This window comes from Podarcis pityusensis (assembly GCF_964106645.2).
Source record: "Podarcis pityusensis genome assembly, chromosome: 8".
Classification (NCBI taxonomy): domain Eukaryota; kingdom Metazoa; phylum Chordata; class Lepidosauria; order Squamata; family Lacertidae; genus Podarcis; species Podarcis pityusensis.
Genome location: NC_138033.1, coordinates 51,805,531 through 51,823,654, shown reverse-complemented (window position 1 = coordinate 51,823,654; position 18,124 = coordinate 51,805,531). Strand labels below are relative to the sequence as shown.

At 46.1% G+C, this 18,124-nt stretch overlaps 1 protein-coding gene across 1 annotated transcript in view; it reads right to left on the bottom strand.

Annotated features, from left to right (window-relative positions):
• Window positions 1-7,285: 7,285 nt before the first annotated feature.
• The window catches only part of FOXL1 (forkhead box L1), a 31,516-nt gene continuing 20,677 nt past the window's right edge, over window positions 7,286-18,124 (bottom strand). The window contains exon 2 of the mRNA XM_081017684.1: window positions 7,286-9,916. Within this exon, the coding sequence (XP_080873810.1) occupies window positions 8,585-9,760 (1,176 nt within the window). The 5' untranslated portion in view covers window positions 9,761-9,916 and the 3' untranslated portion in view covers window positions 7,286-8,584. The remainder of the gene's footprint in view (window positions 9,917-18,124) is intronic.

Below are 18,124 nucleotides of genomic sequence, written 5' to 3'. Positions count from 1 at the left end.
GACCTACACTTGACTTGGTAGATCAAAGATCATGCAGGTTTGAAACAGGCACTGGAATCCTGTGCTGGATATTAAAATGGGGCCCAGCCCTAATGTTGCAGACACACATCACATCTCCTATAACATCTCAAGGAATCATTGGATGTGGACCTCTTGAACACTGCAGCTTCTGCATTCATTTTGGGTGTTAGTCCCTATGGAAGGGCTGCACAACCAACTTCACGGTCTGTGAAGTCCACAAACCAACCTTGGAAATATCCCTGACACTTCCATGCTCAGGCTATTGCTTCCTATTTGAATATATATTCAATGAACTCTATTTGGTCTCCTGACTCATGTTTGCTATTTTTTACTAGCTCATGAGCCTAATTCCAAAAGCTCTTTTTCCTCCTACTGAACTTGCGCTGGAGACCATGAGAGGTCACTGTTTGAAGGATCTGGCCCGTTATAAAGCACTTAATGATATGTCTGGATGAAGCATTAAAAGAATCCTACAGGGAACAATTCAGGCTATGGCCAGACAGATGAATAACAGACCTTAATGGGCCTTTTCCCATCTGCAACATTTCTTACTCAGTGGCTCTCTCTTCTTGCTCCTTAGGCTGAAATCAAAAGGACTGCCTGTGTAACATCAAGTACTTTCTGTATTGGGGGATGGAATTATGGTTTGCCTTTTGGTACTTGCATAGATCTGGGAGTCTGGTGAAGTATTTCATGATAAAAACCCAGAGACTCATGTGGGCGGGCAGAAAATGCAACCTCAGAAGGAAAACGTCTACCCTTTCCATCGAAAAAGCATCATCTCATCACTAAGAGGCCACCTAGTCCAGCATCTTGTTCGTATAGTATTCAGTCAAATGCCCCAATGGGAAGCCCACAAGCAGACCCTGAGTGCAACAGCACTCACTCTCCCCATTTGTGATTCCCTGCAACTAGTATTCAGAGGAAGACAGACTTCAACCTAGAGGGGGAACATAGTCATCATGGCTAGCAGCCACAGATAGCCTGGCACTTGCCACGAGCTTAAAAGGAGTGTGCCAAGCTTGCCTCTGGTTGTTCAACAAAATATGTGTCGCAGAATTTTGCCATTTCAGAGAAGGGAAAGGATAGCTTTTGTGTTCTGATTTTTTTTCTTGCTGGAGTTGAAAAACTGTTGTGTGACTTTCTAGATCCTCAAAGGACTGGGGAGGCACACGCTGATAATGACACCTGTTTGAAGGTGCTAACTTTCAGAGGGAAAGGTGTCCTGTAAGGAAGGATAGCTTTCCAGCTGAAATCTTGTCAGTTTTGATTTCTCATTTTTCCAATCCTGTCAGTCCAATTTCTGTCAGATTTTCATTCTTCTGCACATTTCCACATGTTGTTGTTGTTAAAAAGTCCACATGAAAATTCACCAGGGAATTTATTCTAATATACACATTTATGTATATGATTTGGCCAGCTGTACCCTCCTTTGCAAAACAATTTCCCCTAATAGAATGCATTTTAATGTTATTCTAATATTCTGGTCACGAGCATGTGCCTTTTTATATACACTTGACCAAAATCTATGCATATTTGTACTCATTATTTCTCTAGAGAGCTTCATTGCAAAATTTGGAGCTGTGCAAATTTTGAAGTTTGGCTGCTTTTCAGTTCATGCATTATTTTGAAAACAATTAGGTAGGTGTGCCTTTAAACGTGAACTGGTTTGAACTTCTTCCTTCCGCCATCTACAGTATAAGCAAAGTTTTCTTTAAAGTTTGAGAAAAGGAAGGAAGGACTCAAAAAATCTGGTGCCTGGTACAAAATAACACCAAGGAAACAAGGTGTCCAGCCTGTCTGTTAACTGTACCACTTTAGAATAAAGATGGACGCTCAGCTGGTGGAATGTTCCTCTATGCCCTCGCCCTCCAAAACAGCAACAAACAAACAACAAACACCCTGCATATAGAAAACTAGTATGTCAGGCAAAAGGAGTTCTAGCCTAGCCTTATCCCTGAGATGCTAGTTTTTTATGTGAAGCTAGGAGTTTATGGGGGAGGGGTTGTTATGGGGAATCATTCCACTGTGTAGGTCCTCACCTACAGTCTGAAGGGACAGAGCTTTACTGCCCCATCTACTATGGGTGAAAACTAGATCTCTGTGAATGTGAACATAGCAAAAACATCATATCTGGGGCAATGTTAAGCCATAAATCTGCCAATGGAATTGTGTTTAATAAAATTCAACCATTCAGAAATTCCCAGAAATACAATATTTCAACTCACCTGCAAAGTGGGGGTATGTGGCGAACACATTTGTGGGAGCTGGTTCTGACTGAGGGTGGCACAGGGCAAGAGAGGATGAGAGACAGTGTGTGTTAGTTATAGCTGCAGGAGCACTTAAACACAAGTTGCTGTGGTATGGAGATATGCCCATTGCATTGCATTGCACTGCATTCCATTGTACTGCATTGTTGAACATGGTGTGTGGGCATGACTTAGGCTTGAAATCTGACCAATTTACTTCTGTTTAAAATCCTCAGAGTGGAGATGTTGAATCTGATTGACTGACTCCTTGCAGGCATCTCAAGCAGCAAATGTGGAGACCTGTCAAAGGCTAACCAACACACAATTATTTAATTGTACAACTGAGTCTGAGAACTGTTTGTCTGTTCTCATATATGTGATTTATCCTCATCCCATAATGTACCCAATCCTATGCAAATGCAGCTGAAATCATAGCAAAGTCTGCCCCTGCTTAAGCCAACTCCATTTTCCTCTTTTCTTTTCTGTTGTGCCACTGGTATCAAATGTTAGATTGTAAGCTTTTTAGAGCAGAGACATATTCCCTTGTGCATTGTAAACAAAGGAGAAGAAGCAGGAAAAGAAAAGGGAGGACGGGGAAGAGGAGATTGGAGGAGGAGGATTTTGAAAATAAGTTTTTAGTGTATTGGGGTGATAAAGACAAGGTATGCTATAAAACAATAATCTGCTTCATCATAGCCACCCTGACATGTAGATGTGTGTGTACCACTTGTGTATTTTTGAAGGGGGGGGGATCAAATGCAGACTATCGTATGAGAAAGGAACGCTGTTTGGATTTTCTACCTCAAGTACCAAAGCATCTCTGGATGATGCTGCCCCAGGTCAAGGGTGGGTATATCTCCTACTTTACAGAGAGCAATCCTCTATTAGAAGACACCCTCTGTTCAAAGTGATGACCAGTCCAAATTCAGTTTTTAAGACTGTAGGGAAGCTAGTGTCACATCCCTCTACCTGGTCACACACAGATGCTCCAGAGCAGGTATGACAGGAAGTCCTCCCTGTCTCGAGCAACATTCCCCTGTGTGTCCACTCTAGAAAACAGGAAATGTTGTATTTGACTGTTTCAGTGAATGATATGTCCCACACCCATCACCAGTGAGCACCCAAATAGCACGCTGAGCAGGAGCACAGCTCCCCTGGTCACCATCATCCCCAGCATGTTGACAATAGTGTATAAAATACCGAGTTGGATGGGCCAATGGTCTCACTCAGTATAAGGCAGTTTCCTATTTTCCTATGCTGGAATTAGGCTTAAAAGCCAATAGAAATCTGGAAAGCTTATAGCCAATAGAATAAGTTGCTATGGGAGCTAATATGCAACATGTGTGTGGTGCTCACAATGGTTTCCCCATTTTTTTGCCCAAGGGCCCAATAAGGTTAGGAACCCCATGGTTTATGTGGCAAGACTCAGATTTCTGGATTTTTCACTTCCTTTCCATTTTCCCCACCCCCTTCCTTTTTTTACAGATCCTTTCCTCCATATTATTCCCAGCCTTCCTGCACAAGCCTATAGTTGTGGTTTGGAACAAACAGCAGTTTCCTGTTACGTCCTAAAACTGTGGTTTGTTCAAACCATTGTTAGTTAACATGTTGAAAAGAATAACATGCTACAGCTCTCCTGGGACCACACCACTTCAGAATGCAAGTAGGGGTGCCAAGTTCAAATTATTAAAAAAAAAAAAAACCATTTGAAGGTGAATGAAAACCTTGCAGTTAGTACTGTAGTGTATAAGAGAGAGTGTTAGGCTAGAACCCACTTTTATAGCAAGCAAGTTTTCCACATGCAAGGAGGGTTGTTGTTGTTTTAAGGTGGGGCATTATTCAAACAGGCAGTCCTGGATTCTGAAGTGGTACAGGTCCAACAGGGACCATGTGCTTTCCCTGCATGTGCAGATAAGCTCTGTCAGTCCCTGCAGCAACACTCTAGCCAGGAAAATTTGCGGAAGGAAGGAAGACTCCTTACTTGGAAGAGCTGTGTGTGTGTGTGTTTGGCTGACAGTCTCTGCCCTCTGAGCCAAAAGTCGCCAACGTTGGATCAAGGAGAGGTTAATAAATCCATGATGTTGGGTTTCTCCAACATTTTGAGGAGATGCATTAGGACAGTCCTAAAGTTTAGGGTCTGGGCTGTGAGCCATGGAACTGTGGTGGATCAGGAGTTCTCAAGAGCCAACAGAAAAAAAGGCTGGAAGCCAAGTTGTGGGCAAAGCTGAGTGTGTTTGTGTGTGTTTTGTTTAGCCAGGGATATCGAAATGGGGTGGGAGAGATTTATTTTTGTGTGTGCGGCTCTGACCCTGCACACAAAACCAAGCATTTCCCATTTGGGTAGGAATTTACAGGAACTTGGCAGCTGGAGGGTGAAGTGGTGTGGTTATGAAGAACCAGGATGTTGCAGGGGTGTGTCAGGAGGGGAGGGGTGCAAGCCTGAACTTTGTAATAAGGACTTTCTTTCCTCCTTGAGAAGTGAAACAGGCCTGGGGAGAAAATGGGCACCCCATTCCATCTTGCCTCTGGAATACTAAGGTTCCTTCCATAAACTAGTATATTTTACTGTATATTCCAGCTGCAACACTGATATAATCTCCAGGAGTGTTGTTAGTCATTCCCTAAGATGGTGAGGACCATTTGACAACAGCAAGAAACTTGTGGGTTTTGACTAACATGGTGTGTAAGAAGAAGCACCAACAAGGTAGTTCTTATTACTTCTTCACTCCTGCAAAGAACCTGATAGGTAGCCAGCCAGCCTCTGTTAAGAAACCTCAAGAGAATCCACCATCCTCTGAGGAGCAGGATATTTCATGTAACCTTTAGACATTATTATTTTTATATTTTTGCCTGTTGGTTCAGGACCTACTTTCAGAAGCAATAGAAATTTGTTTCACCATCTATGTGGAAGCACTTCAGCTGTTTGATGATGGCTAGTCTAGTGCCTCTTCTTTACTCTAAACCTGCCCTTCTCCTTCAACCACTCCTCCGAGGGCTTGGTGTCCTGGCCTGCCGCCATATTGGTCACCCTCGTCTGGACAGCATCCTCAAAAGGTGTAGGAGATTTTTTTTCCTTCAAATGGCTGAGGACAGTGGTCAGATGACTGATATTGTCATCATCTTCATCTGCGAATTTCTCCAGTTGTTTTTAAAGCCATCCAAGATACACAGAGAGAGAGCAATAAAACCCCATGTGTATATACTGCTGGCAGATTACAAACATCAACAGTAAATATTAATATAACTCCAGTGGTACTTCGGGTTACAAACACCTCGGGTTACAGACTCCGCTAATCCAGAAATAGTATCTCAGGTTAAGAACTTTACCTCAGGATGAGAACAGAAATTGTGCACCGGCGGCACGGCAGCAGCGGGAAGCCCCATTAGCTAAAGTGCTACCTCAGGTTAAGAATAGTTTCAGGTTAAGAACAGACCTCCAGAATGAATTAGGTTCGTAACCAGAGGTACCACTGTATAAACATTTGTTAATGCCATTAATAAACATCAATATATAATTATCAATCACAAATGATTTCATTAATATAGCCTATTATTCTACATCCAAGCACATTGTGGGCATGACTCCAACTTCCAATAGCTATTTTGTGGAGAAAAGAAGGAGAATTGCATTTCCCCAGCAATTATTCTATTTTAAGGTTGGTTTGTTGGGGAGATGTGTGATTGCCCTAACAGAACTCTTTTCTTTAGAAAACCAGAGGTGGGGTGCATCAGTTATACTGTGAAGTGGATGGGGGACCTGTGGCCCTCCCAAATGATTGTTGGGGTTCAATAACTGTCATCAGCCCCAGCTGGTATGGCTAATGGTCAGGGACGATGGAGCTTATAGCCATGCAAGGGCTGCAGGTTCATCTAACTTTGGTTTTCCTTCAGAAAGGTTCTTCTCCAGCAAGGCTGCCATTTATAGGCTCCAGAAGGGCATGAGAGAGGAACACAGGAAGCCACCTGACACTGAGTCAGACCAATTGGCCCATCGACTTCAGCATTGTCAACAATGACAGGCAGCAGCTTTCAAGCGTTTCAGACAGTCTTGCCTAGAGGTGTCAGGGACTGAGCCCAAAAGCTTCTGCCTGTGAAGCATAATTCAAAGCCAGACTTCCAGGCCAACTCTTGAATCTCTTTTTAATATGAAGCTTCTAACCTTGTACACATTTACTTGCAGTGACTAAGCCCATTGAGCTTCGTGTGGCTTACTCTTGAGTAAACATGCATAAGATTGTGCTATTGTGTTTTACTATAATTTCTTGAATTTACTTTTACCTCGTAATGAATAAAGATGCGTTCTCCTCAGAGCCGTCTTTACCCGGGGGTGCAAGGGGTGCGGTGCACCCGGACACCAAATTCGGGGGGGCACCAAATGTATTCCTACTGTATACCAGTCCATCTCGATCGGCAGCAGTGAGAAGCAATGGAGTAGAAGTCCCCACCCACCCCCTCCTCCGTCGCTCTGTTAGAGGTGAGCAATTCCCCCCAAAAAACAACTTTGAGTCCCCCCCCCAAAAAAAAAGGTCAACAACTTTGGCTTTCCCCCTTGGGGGCAGCTAAACTTAATTTGGGGGCGCATAAAACCTGTTGTTTGTGGTGGGCAGGATTCCCCACTTGGGTAGCATTGGGCAGTCTAGCTCAGTATTGTCTACACTGACTGGCAGAATCTCTCAAAGTTTCAGGCAGGAGACACTCTCAGCCCTACTTGGAGATGCCAGGGATTGAACCTGGGACCTTCTGCATGCAAAGCAGATGCTCTGCCACTGAGCTATGGTCCTCCCCAAAGCCTCTGCACATTTATTTGGGAATGAATCCTACTGAAAACAATGTGATACATTTACTTGTCAGCTGACATGCATAGGTTCTTGGCCTCCTGAGCATGTTGTCATAATCAAATACACACACATCCCACCCTGCATAGGAGCCTGCATAGGCAGTAATGGTCAAAAACGACAAAATGAATAATTAAGCCTTGTTTTGACAAAATATTTTATTGAATATAGGTTTTTGTTTCATAATGAAAATTCAAAAAAATAGGCTTTTATGCAAAAAAATCATAAAGATATTTTATGACTAATATACAAAAGAGAGCCTTGTTTATTTATAGCAAGAATAAAAGATTGTCTATGATGTAACTTCAGATTTTTAAAAAATAATAATATTATTATTAAAAGCTAGGAGAAAGTGTTTATTCATATTTCTGGAGGGTTTCCCTAGCTTTCCTTTAAGCAGGGCTTCAGGTGGGGGTTCTTTAGAGTGGTCAGTTGTTTTGTTAGTGACTCTAACGAGGTCCAGTTTGAGATGCAGACAGCTCACCCCCCGCCCCCCAAAAAGCACCATGCGCGATGTTTTCTGTCTAAACAGAGACACGCAATTGAAAAGCAAACCGTCTGAAATGACCCCCACCTAGAGCTGCGCGCCTGTGTGCGTGTGTGTGTAGGGGGGAAAGTCAATTCAGCATGCATTATTATTGTTATTATTATTATTTAGAAAACAGCTGTATTCGTATTCATTCAGAATTCTACGGCACTTTCTTTCCCATTTTGGAAACGTCGACGGTCACTTTGAACGAAACGATTAGGTGCCATTTCTTCGGAGGCCAGAGGCTATCAAATCAGACATGCAAAAACGACTGGAATCAAAGAATGAGAGAGGCACAGAACCGGGGAGGGAAAGAGATGAAGAGAAAACTGAAATCCCGCTGCCCAGAATGTGCTTTGCATGTTCTGTTTACTCAGAAGTAAATCCCACGCAGCGTTTTCGTGAGATGGACTGCTGAGCCCAGTTTGCTTAAGGTCTCAGCCTCGCAACGCAATCCTAGGCACGCTTTAATCGAAAGGAAAGTTTCCCCAGGAAAGTGGGCACCGGGTCGTACCACCTAGCAAGTTCTTGCGATGCTCGAGGGTTCATACATTATCAAGCAAGCAAGTGGGTGGGTGGGGGACTCCCCAAGTCCTTTGGAGGCGCGATCCGCAAAGCAGTTAAGCAAGCCGCGGCACTTCCCGAAGATCGTCTTCGAGCTCGAAAGTGAAAATGACTCGAAGTGAAAGCAATCAGCTGAGCTGACTTCGAAGTAAAGGAGTACCGTAACAGGCGTTTACATTCCAGAGATCAAGACAGACGATTTCCGCTGTTTTTTGGAGGGTGGGGAGGAAGACTTGAGAGGGCTGACCCGGGTTAGACACTGCATGTGAGAATCCCATCCCAGTCTCTCTCGACAGGCATACTGAGCCACCCACCTGTCCGACGTCTCCTTGGTTTCGCAGCGTCTTCGGAACCGACTCAGAAGCGAGCGGCCGTCGAGGGCGGGTTTACTGGAAGTGAAACACCGTCTCAGGGAAGCGGAGAGGCACGTAAGACAGGAAAGGGATTCCCAGCTGGTAAAATCTCCCTTGAATCTGGGAATCTAGCACCAGAGAAGCGTTGAAAGCCGTGCGCGTCTCGGCGCCGGCGAGGAGGCAATCGCCGGCGAGGCCGTCCAGTTTGGAGATGCCTTTGGCCGGCCTGTGGAGGGCTTTCTTGGAGAGGATGCTGTCTATGCTGAAGCTCTGAGGCTTAGCGGAACTCCTCGGGGCGTCGGGGTCCGCCGGGTTGGCTGCGGGTGCCCCTGAAGGTGCCGATTCCTGGGGGAGCCTCGCCCCAGCATGCCCCAAGGCGCCCTCTCCCTCGACCAGCGCGTGATCCTTCAGGGAAGACTCGGGGCGCGCCGAGTGGCTTCTAATAGTCGCGCATCCGGACGGGGTCACCTGGAGGTGATGGCGGAGTCCGCTTGGGCCTGATCCAGGGCCGTTCCCTCCTCCTTTCTCTCCTCCCTTCGCGAGGTCCAGCCTGACCCTGGAGTCTTCATCCTTGCCCAAAGTTGGCGCCAGGTCTTCCTCGACGGCGGAGCTAGTGGTGAGGAGATGGTGGTGGTGATGATGGTAATGGCGGTGGCTCTCCTGAGGCCTCTTGCCTTGCTCCTCAGGCGCCTCTGCACCACCACCAGAAGAGGCTTCTCCGTCCCTCTCCATCCCCTCGGCATCCTCTCCACCGACGGCGCTCCCCGCTGCTTTGGGCTTCCTCTTCCTCCGCCGGTAGTTCCCGTGCTCGAACATATCGAGGCACCGCGGGTCCAGCGTCCAGTAGCTCCCTTTGCCCGGCCGCCCCTTCTCCCGGGGGACCTTGACGAAGCAGTCGTTGAGCGAGAGGTTGTGCCGGATGGAGTTCTGCCAGCCCTGCTTGTTGTCGTGGTAGAACGGGAATCTCTCCATGATGAACTGGTAGATCCCGTTGAGCGTCACCTTCTGCTCCGGCGCTTCCTTGATCGCCATGGCGATCAGCGCGATGTAGCTGTATGGAGGCTTCTGCGGAGGCTCCTGCCGCGACAGCACCCCCGCCGAGGCGAAGCCCAGAGCCCCGGGGAGCCCTCCCCGCTCTGCCCCGTACAGGTATACCATGGGGGAGCTGCCCAGGGCAGCGGGGAGGGAGCCTCTGTACAGCTGGCTCATGGCAGATCCGAAGTGACTCGGGCTTGCCAGGGCTAAGGGAAAGTGGGGCTCCCTCTAGAACTCCCCCAGATCTGCCTGCGCTGCGAGGATCGTGGTGGCGCCCGTCCCTGCTCGCCTCGCTTTGGGCTCTTCCCCTCCTGTCGCTGCTTCATAGCGCTTTTTTCCCCCCAAGGGGGGTGGATAGGGGAGAGAGAGAAAGGAGAAGAAGAAGGGGGGGCGGGAGGAAATGTGAAATAATTGTTGTAAGTTTGCGATTATATGTTGACTTAGCGCTGGAAAATAAATTGTCTCCGATAAACAGCCGTTTGTGCGCCCTCGGCCCACCCACATTAATTAGAACTCTGCGCGGCGACTGCAGCCGTTCCACGTGGCTCGGCCGTACCAGCCAATGGGTCTCCCCCGCGCTCCCTTCATTTGTTTATAGCATTAGTCTGTTGATAAGTCTGCCCACCCAAGACGAATCAAGCTGTGTTTATTTGGAAAAATTTCCGGGCACCCAATATATAAACGCACTGATCTGATGTTTGAAATCTCACGTCCACCCACCCCCACCCCACCCCGCTCCTTCCTCCCACCCACCCCAACCCCTGGAAGCACACACAAAAGCAAGAGATCTTATTCGCTGCTGCAGCTTAGAAGGGAAAAGACGGGGAGCCAGCGGGGAGCTCGTTAGCCTGGCTTTCTGGCTCTCTTTCCATTCCGGGGTTGGGGAAGGGCCGTGGCTCAGTGGCAGAGCATGTGCTCTGCATGCAGAAGGTCCCTGGTTCAATCTGCGGCATCCCCAGGTAGGGCTGGGATATCCCCTGCCAGAATTGCTGGAGAACCGCTGCCAGTCAGTGTAGACAACACTGGGCTAGATGGACCAACAATTTGACTCTGTATAAGGTAGCTTCCTGTACCTTCTTGCTATATTTCAGTGGGAGAGCATCTGGTCTGCATGCAGAAGGTCCCAGGTTCAGGCCCCAGCATCTTCAGGGAGCTCAGTGTAGACAATACTGGACTCGGGGGACCAATGGACTGACTCAGTAGAAGGTCGCTTTCTCTATCCCTATACTAAACTCCTATCTGTGGCCCTTCAAATGTTGTTGGAACTCCAACTCCCATCAGCCCCAGCCAGCATGGCCAACAGTTAGAGATAATGGGAATTGTAATCAGCAGCATCTGGAGGGCCACAGATTCCCCATCCCTACCCTACTGCAAAGACAGGGCTATATGTGCTGTGGTCCTCCAGATGTTGGGAGATTTTAGGAAAGAAATAGTTGTGGAATTGGACACTCCAAGGTAATGGTGGGAAGCTCCAGGGCACTTTAAAAGAGAGACAAATGCATGGGAGAAGCAATCAATGGCTACTAGTCATGGTGGCTGCATGTTGCATCTCGTGTACCTCTGAGCATCAGGTTCTGCAGATCAGGAGCAGAAGAAACCCATTGTGCTTGTCTACCACATCTGGGCTTTCCAGAGACATCTGCTATCACTGTTGGAGCAGCTGGCTGGACTGGATGGGCCTGGCAACTGATTCAGCAGGGCTCTTACTATCTACTTATCTCACTGGACTCCCAGTGCCTTTCATTTTCAGCCAGCATGGTCAAAGATTGTAGGAACTGCCATCCATCAGTATCTGGAGAACCACAGGTTGCCCACCCCAGCCCATCTGGATCAGGCCAGAACAGCTTTCTGTTTCAGCAGTGGGTTGCCAGATGCGTTTTTGAGAAGAAACTCACAAGCAGGGTGTAAAGGCAACCCCCTCCCCCCGCACCAATTTATTATGAGTCATTGGAATATGGATTTCTTCCAATCCAATAATTGGTCTAATGAGATGTCCCTTTGAAGAATCTATGCTGGTAGCCAGCAGCAGCACATCTTCTGAATGAATTCCATAGCTTAATTCTGCCTGGTTTGTGAAGATGGACTTTCTCTTGTCCTGTAGTCAGTGCCACTGAACAACGCCAGTTCTGGAGTTACTCTTTTTATAAACTGCTTTGAGGTTTTACTACAATCAAGCAGTATATAAATCTTGTGAAATAAGAAAGGGAGAAAAATGATTCTATGGCCCTCTTTCCACACACCATGAATAATTCTTTAAATGTTGTTTCATGTGCCTCCCTCCCTCTAAAACCCAGCCCTACGCATATTTATTGGGGGGGGGGGGTTTCCACTGAATTCAGAGGGGCTTACTCCCAAATAACTGTGCATTGTATTGCAGCCTCGGGGCTCATTTATGCTTGCCCTGTATATCAATCAGATTGTATACCAATTAATTCTCCCAGGTCTGAGAGTGCTTGGAAAAACTTCCCAAAATTTATTTGGGAAGAAGAGAATGAGTATGTACACAAAGGACCAAAGCCTCTATCATGCCATATTCTTTCCCCTGCTATAAGTGACCCCAAGAAAGATGCTTGACAATGGAGGCTGGTTCATTAGGGCACATGGGGCACTGCCCCACCAATCTTGGTCTGCCCTTAGCTACAACCTCACTTTCTGCTTCTTTACAACCAGTCTAGGCTGTCAGCTTCCTACTTACTATCAGTGTTGTCCCTTATGGAGATCAGCAGCGATGATGGCAAAACTAAAATTAGTTGGCTCCACCTGTGATTGGCTCTGGCTCCACCTTCTGCTGGTCTCTTTGCCTTCTGCCCCACCAGTTGCAACAGACACCAGCCATCACTGATGCCTAAGCCCCTCTCCCACAACTTATCCTATGTGCAACTGCAGTTAATACAAGAGATGACATGTGATGGCATTGAACATTTTGGTGCCTGTGGCAGAAACCCAGCATGGGGACTGGAGAAAGTAAAGAACTTGACCATTTGCTCTCCTTTCATGATTCCCCCCCCCCCCCGACCAGCTGCCTCTTGGCAGGTCCATCCACCCCTGGAGAGAACTCAGCAGAACAATCTCATGTGTGTGTTGCATCTCAGCCAATAGGTTACATTGACATCCGGAGCTGATTTAAAACTAAGCCAATTGAAGCCTTGTAAAAAAGAAAAAAAAGAAAAACCAGGCTGCCTCTTGTGTCTGCTTTTCCTTAAATCAGCCTGTCAGTACCAATGTAAAACCTGTATGGTGTACGGGTGCTTGTGAGTGTGCAATTTCTCTCCCACATTCAACCTTGCACTGGCAGCATTCACACGTGTTGAAAAGAACACAAGAGAGAAAGGCACCACAACACTTCTCCCTTTTTTCTAGGGTTTCTTCTTCTTTTACTTCCTAGTGTGAAAACAGGCTGGCATCTGGATTGTGTCAGCTGTAAACATTGCAAATGTAGGAAATAAAAGCATGAAAATAAACTTGTTTTAAACAAAATGTTCATTCTGGTAGCTCACAGATGGGGAACCTGCGGCCCTCCAGATGTTCCTGGACTCCTATCCTCCATGGCTCCCATCATAAAATATTGTGGGGGGGAGGTAAGCCCCCCCCCTAAATGGATCACATGACGCAATGCGCACACACCATTTGAATGGGAATGTGCATCAACTTTGTGAGGGCCTGCCCTCTCAAATATTTTATTGTGGGGGGTCAAAGCCCCCATGGCCCCTAGGAGTTGGCTCCTATGGCTCCCATCCTCCATTCGCCTTGCTGTCTGAGGCTGATGGGAGTTGAAGTCCAACAACATCTGGAAGGCCACAGTTCTGTGTGTTGGTTGTGCAACACTCCCTGTTGTCCATGGTGACCAACCACCACAAACTGACAATAGAGAAACCAATTTTTAAAAAAAATTCCTTCCAGTAGCACCTTAGAGACCAACTAAGTTTGTTATTGGTATGAGCTTTCGTGTGCATGCACACTTCTTCAGATAGTCTCTCCTGATTTGTCTTGAGATGTGAGCCTGCAATGCATTTGAACCCTCACATGAAGCAGCATGGGGAGGTGGCTCAAAGATCATGAGAAGAACAGGATTTTATGCATGTGGCAGGGCTGGCTTGGGTAAGCATTGACAGCCTGCTGCTGAAACCCCCACTCCAACAGATTGGGGAGGGCACTGCCAATTCCCAGAGCTGCCTACTGTTTGCTGTTGCTAACCTATCCTTTCCTGGTGTGTGAGTAGTGACAGGAGCATGGAACAGCAGCCTTCAGCAGCCTTGCCCTCTCCCTCTGAGGTAGTGATGTGCATTAGACCCAGAGACAGAGGCAGTGGAGAATGGACTATTACAGTCAATGGGACACCGCTCCACCAACTTCCACCAGGTGTCACCTGTCTGCCTTCAAGCAACCAGCACTGGCTGTCAGCTTCTTCCTCAGTCTCTGCATTGCCCATGCAGAACTCAGCAGAGAGAAGAAGATGGGGGGGGGACTAGAAAGAATTAGCTTCCCCTCTCATTGGCTCTCCCCATCCTCTGCCCTATCAGTCCCAGTGTCCAGTACCAACCACCACTGGACAGTGGGCAAGCAAGTTCAAACCAAAGTGATTAGGAGGAGTTGGGGCCATTTGGGGTGGAACCCTTGCCACGTCCAAGCCCCTGCCACACCCCACCACCACAAAAGCAAACCTAGAAAGAACCAGTACCATTTTGTTTGTGGGCAAAGAACATCAGTGCTGGAGCAAATCCATAAACATGGGTTTCTGTTTGAATGCATAATTATAAATCTTTCAGCACAACTTGTTAAAACACACACATCATCTCAAGAGTATCTTTTCAATATCCTTTATTTGCTCTGAAGAAGGAAAGCAGGCCAATTTACATGGGTGCTCTGGAAAAGAACAATATAACCGATCAGAACATGTACAAGCTGAGGAACACAACCTTCCAATGTGCTAGTGTGCTTCAGGTTCTATAAAGAAAAGGATGTGTTAGGAAGCCATACTCTGGAGTTGACTAGCCCCCCATTTGAGGGCCTGATCTCCCACCACCACCACCAATCAATTTTGTATTTCCCTACCCCCAAGACCCCACTGGGTTTGGCTTAGGTTATTACATTTTGGTTATGATTTTATGACCTCTGTTTTGAGGTCACACTGAAATGGCAATCCCCAAAACGTCATGAACAGGGGAATACTTGGCAAAGTCCCAGGGGAGCCTGAGTCTCCGTGTGCTCAGGCCTGTTGCTTTATATTATGTACTTTCCTGTTTATAACAAAGAAAGGGATTTATAACAACTTTAGAAGTGCACACAGCTGCTTGGTGCTTACATTAGGCATTTGGGATGCTTGGGTTTTGTGTAAACGTTTAGTGGGCTTGATATTTATCTCTATTTTTATTTACTGGCGTCATGGGTTGCATCGAAGGTGGTTGCAATTCGGAAAAAAAGGTATGTGGGGGGGCAGAGTAAGTATGGCAAAATAGAGGATCCCCCACACGCACGCACGCACGCACGCACGCGCACACACACACACACACACAAACTTTGCTTCCTTATGCCCTCCCCTTTTCTGTCCCACAAGCTCCACCCCACTTTCCTGCAACTCAGATAAGGGCAAAATTTAGCACCCTGTGAACCATCTGTTTCCATTTTCCAAAAAAAAAAAAATCAAGTTACTAGTTCCTATCACTTTGGAAATCGGCTTGATTGAGAGTGCACGGGCAAAATCACACAGCTAAATCACACAGTCTGAGCTGGGGGAGAGGAGACTGGTTGAAGATATTTTCAGAGATGAGGGGCCGCACTTCAGTGTTGGGCAGAGGTCTTCACTCTTTGCCTTGAATCAAGACATGTTCATATGTTCTTATACATAAATCACTACAAGTGGGGTTAAGCAAATCTAGGTGGTTTTGTGGGGGATGTATCAGTGACTTAGCCATGATATCAAAATGGAACCTCCATATATAAGAGCAGCATGTGGCAACTATGAAAAGGCAAGTACTATGCTAGGGATTTATTACTGAAAACGAATCTCCCAGAATTGTACTGCCTTTTATATCAGGGTGGATGGGGGTGGGGTATTTTTCAGCCTGAGTTCTGCGTGGGGTGAAGTGAGGGTGGGAAGCTATAGCTGAGGTGAATAATGTGGAGAAAATGAATGTGGAAAGATTTTGTTTTTCCTTCTCAGTGCTAGAAATCAGGGTTATAGAATCATAGATGTCTACCTCCACTGTGGGAGGCAGTGTGCTTCTGAATACCAGTTGCTAGGAATCCCAAGAGCAGAGAATGCTCTTGCGCTCAGATCCTGTTTGTGGGCATCCCATAAACATCTGCTTGGCTACTGTAAGAACAGGATGCTGGACTAGATGGGCCACTTGCCTGCTCCAAAAAGGTTGGACTTCTTATGAGTTGGAGGGTACCTTGTAGACTATTAGTCTACTGGTCCAACAAAATTCTGGAACTGGTTGCTCCACAATGTGTGAATGGTCACTACCTTAGATGGCTTTCAATTGGAAGTGGATAAATTTAGAGAAGAGAGCTCTATCAATGACTGCTAGCTATGATGTAGATGGAGTGTTGGTCTAGGTCGGACCAGGGTTCAAATCCACACTCAGCCAAGGAGCTCACAGGGTGACATAACGTCGATCCATCACTGTGCCTAACCTGCTGCACAGAGTTGTTTTGGGGACTGGTTGAGAAGGGGGAGGACCATGTATGCCACCTTGAGCTCCTTGGAAAAATAGGTGTGATATAAATGCAATAAGTAAATTCAATGTGTGCGTGTAAAAAATATCAAAGTGCAGAACTTTATACGCCCAAATGGCACCATCCATATAAAGGAAGTATCAGAAAGCTTGGAAGAACTCCAGCATTTGCAGAAATATTTATGGGGGCAAACCAAAAAGGGAAGGGCAAAGGTAGAGGAAAGAAAAGGTCACAGATGAGAGCTGGGAGGGCCTGTCGTTTTCTTTGGAGGCCAGGATTAAGAGTTAGCTTTGGATAGGGAGGAGATTCTGTATCAGTTCACAGTTTTTGCATTTTAGATACTCTGCTGCTGATTTTTCCCTCTTTTATTTTTTATGCTACTGCTGCTGTTACAAGAATCTGCATTTTATTATGCATTCCACATTATTATAATTGTATCTACATAACTGTTTTGATTTTTATCTTGTCTAGATGCTATGTTATGTTTTGCTGGGTTATGTTATGTTATGTTATGTTATGTTATGTTATGTTATGTTATGTTTTATGTTATATAATGTATTGACATTTGTATTCTATTTGTAAACCACCCTGTAGTTTTTTGACAAAGTATATAAATGTATTTAGTTTTCCTATCATTTGAGAAACAGAAAATGTGTGTTCATGAGATACACACACACACACACACACACACACACACACACTTGAGACTGTGAGTGCAGGAACTTAATGATATGTTTATCAGCCCAGTCCTATGCACATTTACTTAGAAGAAAACCCATTAATTTCAATTGGTTTTACTCCCCAGCTGATGTGCTATCAATGGGATTTACTCCCAAAGGTCTTTGCATAGGATTGCAGCCACACACAGAGAGAGAGAGAGAGAGCGCGCAGCGGCAGCACATTTAATATTTGAGTATTCATTATGGTTTAGGTATGATGCAAAGCTCTTATATTTGCTAATCCATTTACTTGCATCATTACTGAAATAGTTTTAAGCTTGAGAGGGCTGCTTTGAAAGCAGGGCCAAAGCTGTGAACATCAAAAGCTGAGTGCAAGTCAAAACCCCTTGTGCTTTATTAAATAAATAAAAACAGAATGACTACTAGATGGGTATGAAATAAATAATACCTATTAAGAACACAGGTAAACATACATCCATAATGTAATATGCCCATTGCAGAGCTTGAACGTGCAGAGGGGAAACACGTGGTTTTAAAATCCAAATTCATGGAAGAAAAAAAGGGAGAAGAAAAACATTCCACCCGCAATGCCAAGCACACTTACCCGGAAATAAATTCTGTTAAAATAAATGGGATTACTTTTTGAGGAAAGAATGCCAAAATTAAAAACCAGGAGGGAAAGAGTGGATCGAATGGGTGCGGCTGCCTCCTCTTCAGTCTTCCTGAAGCCACCAGATCCCTATTCCTGAACATATTAAGCAATTAAGTCCACTTAATTATTTCGGTGGGGTTTCCATGATTGAGGACCGAAGAGCATCTCTGCAATGGGCAGCCAGGGCGCGGGGCGAGGTTGATGAAAATAGAATCTTGACTCAGGAGCCAGTCGTTCGACGTATCCCCGCCCGCTCCCCACTGAACATCCATTCGGATCATAAAAGTGAATGCGGATCAAAGTTCCGGGTGGCTCTGGCTCCGGAGCTCAGATCGCGGGGAAACCGAAGTGAAGTCCCATCTCTCCTTTTTTTCTCTGCCTAACCCTTTCGTGGGAAAGACGGCTGGAATATCCGCGCTCTCTCCGCGACAAAAGGGTGGTGGGAGGTTTTAAAAAGGATCGTAATAAATAATACTCCTTTAGAGCGCAGGGTAGTCGGATTTAGGAGCAGGTTTGCACGCGACTCCA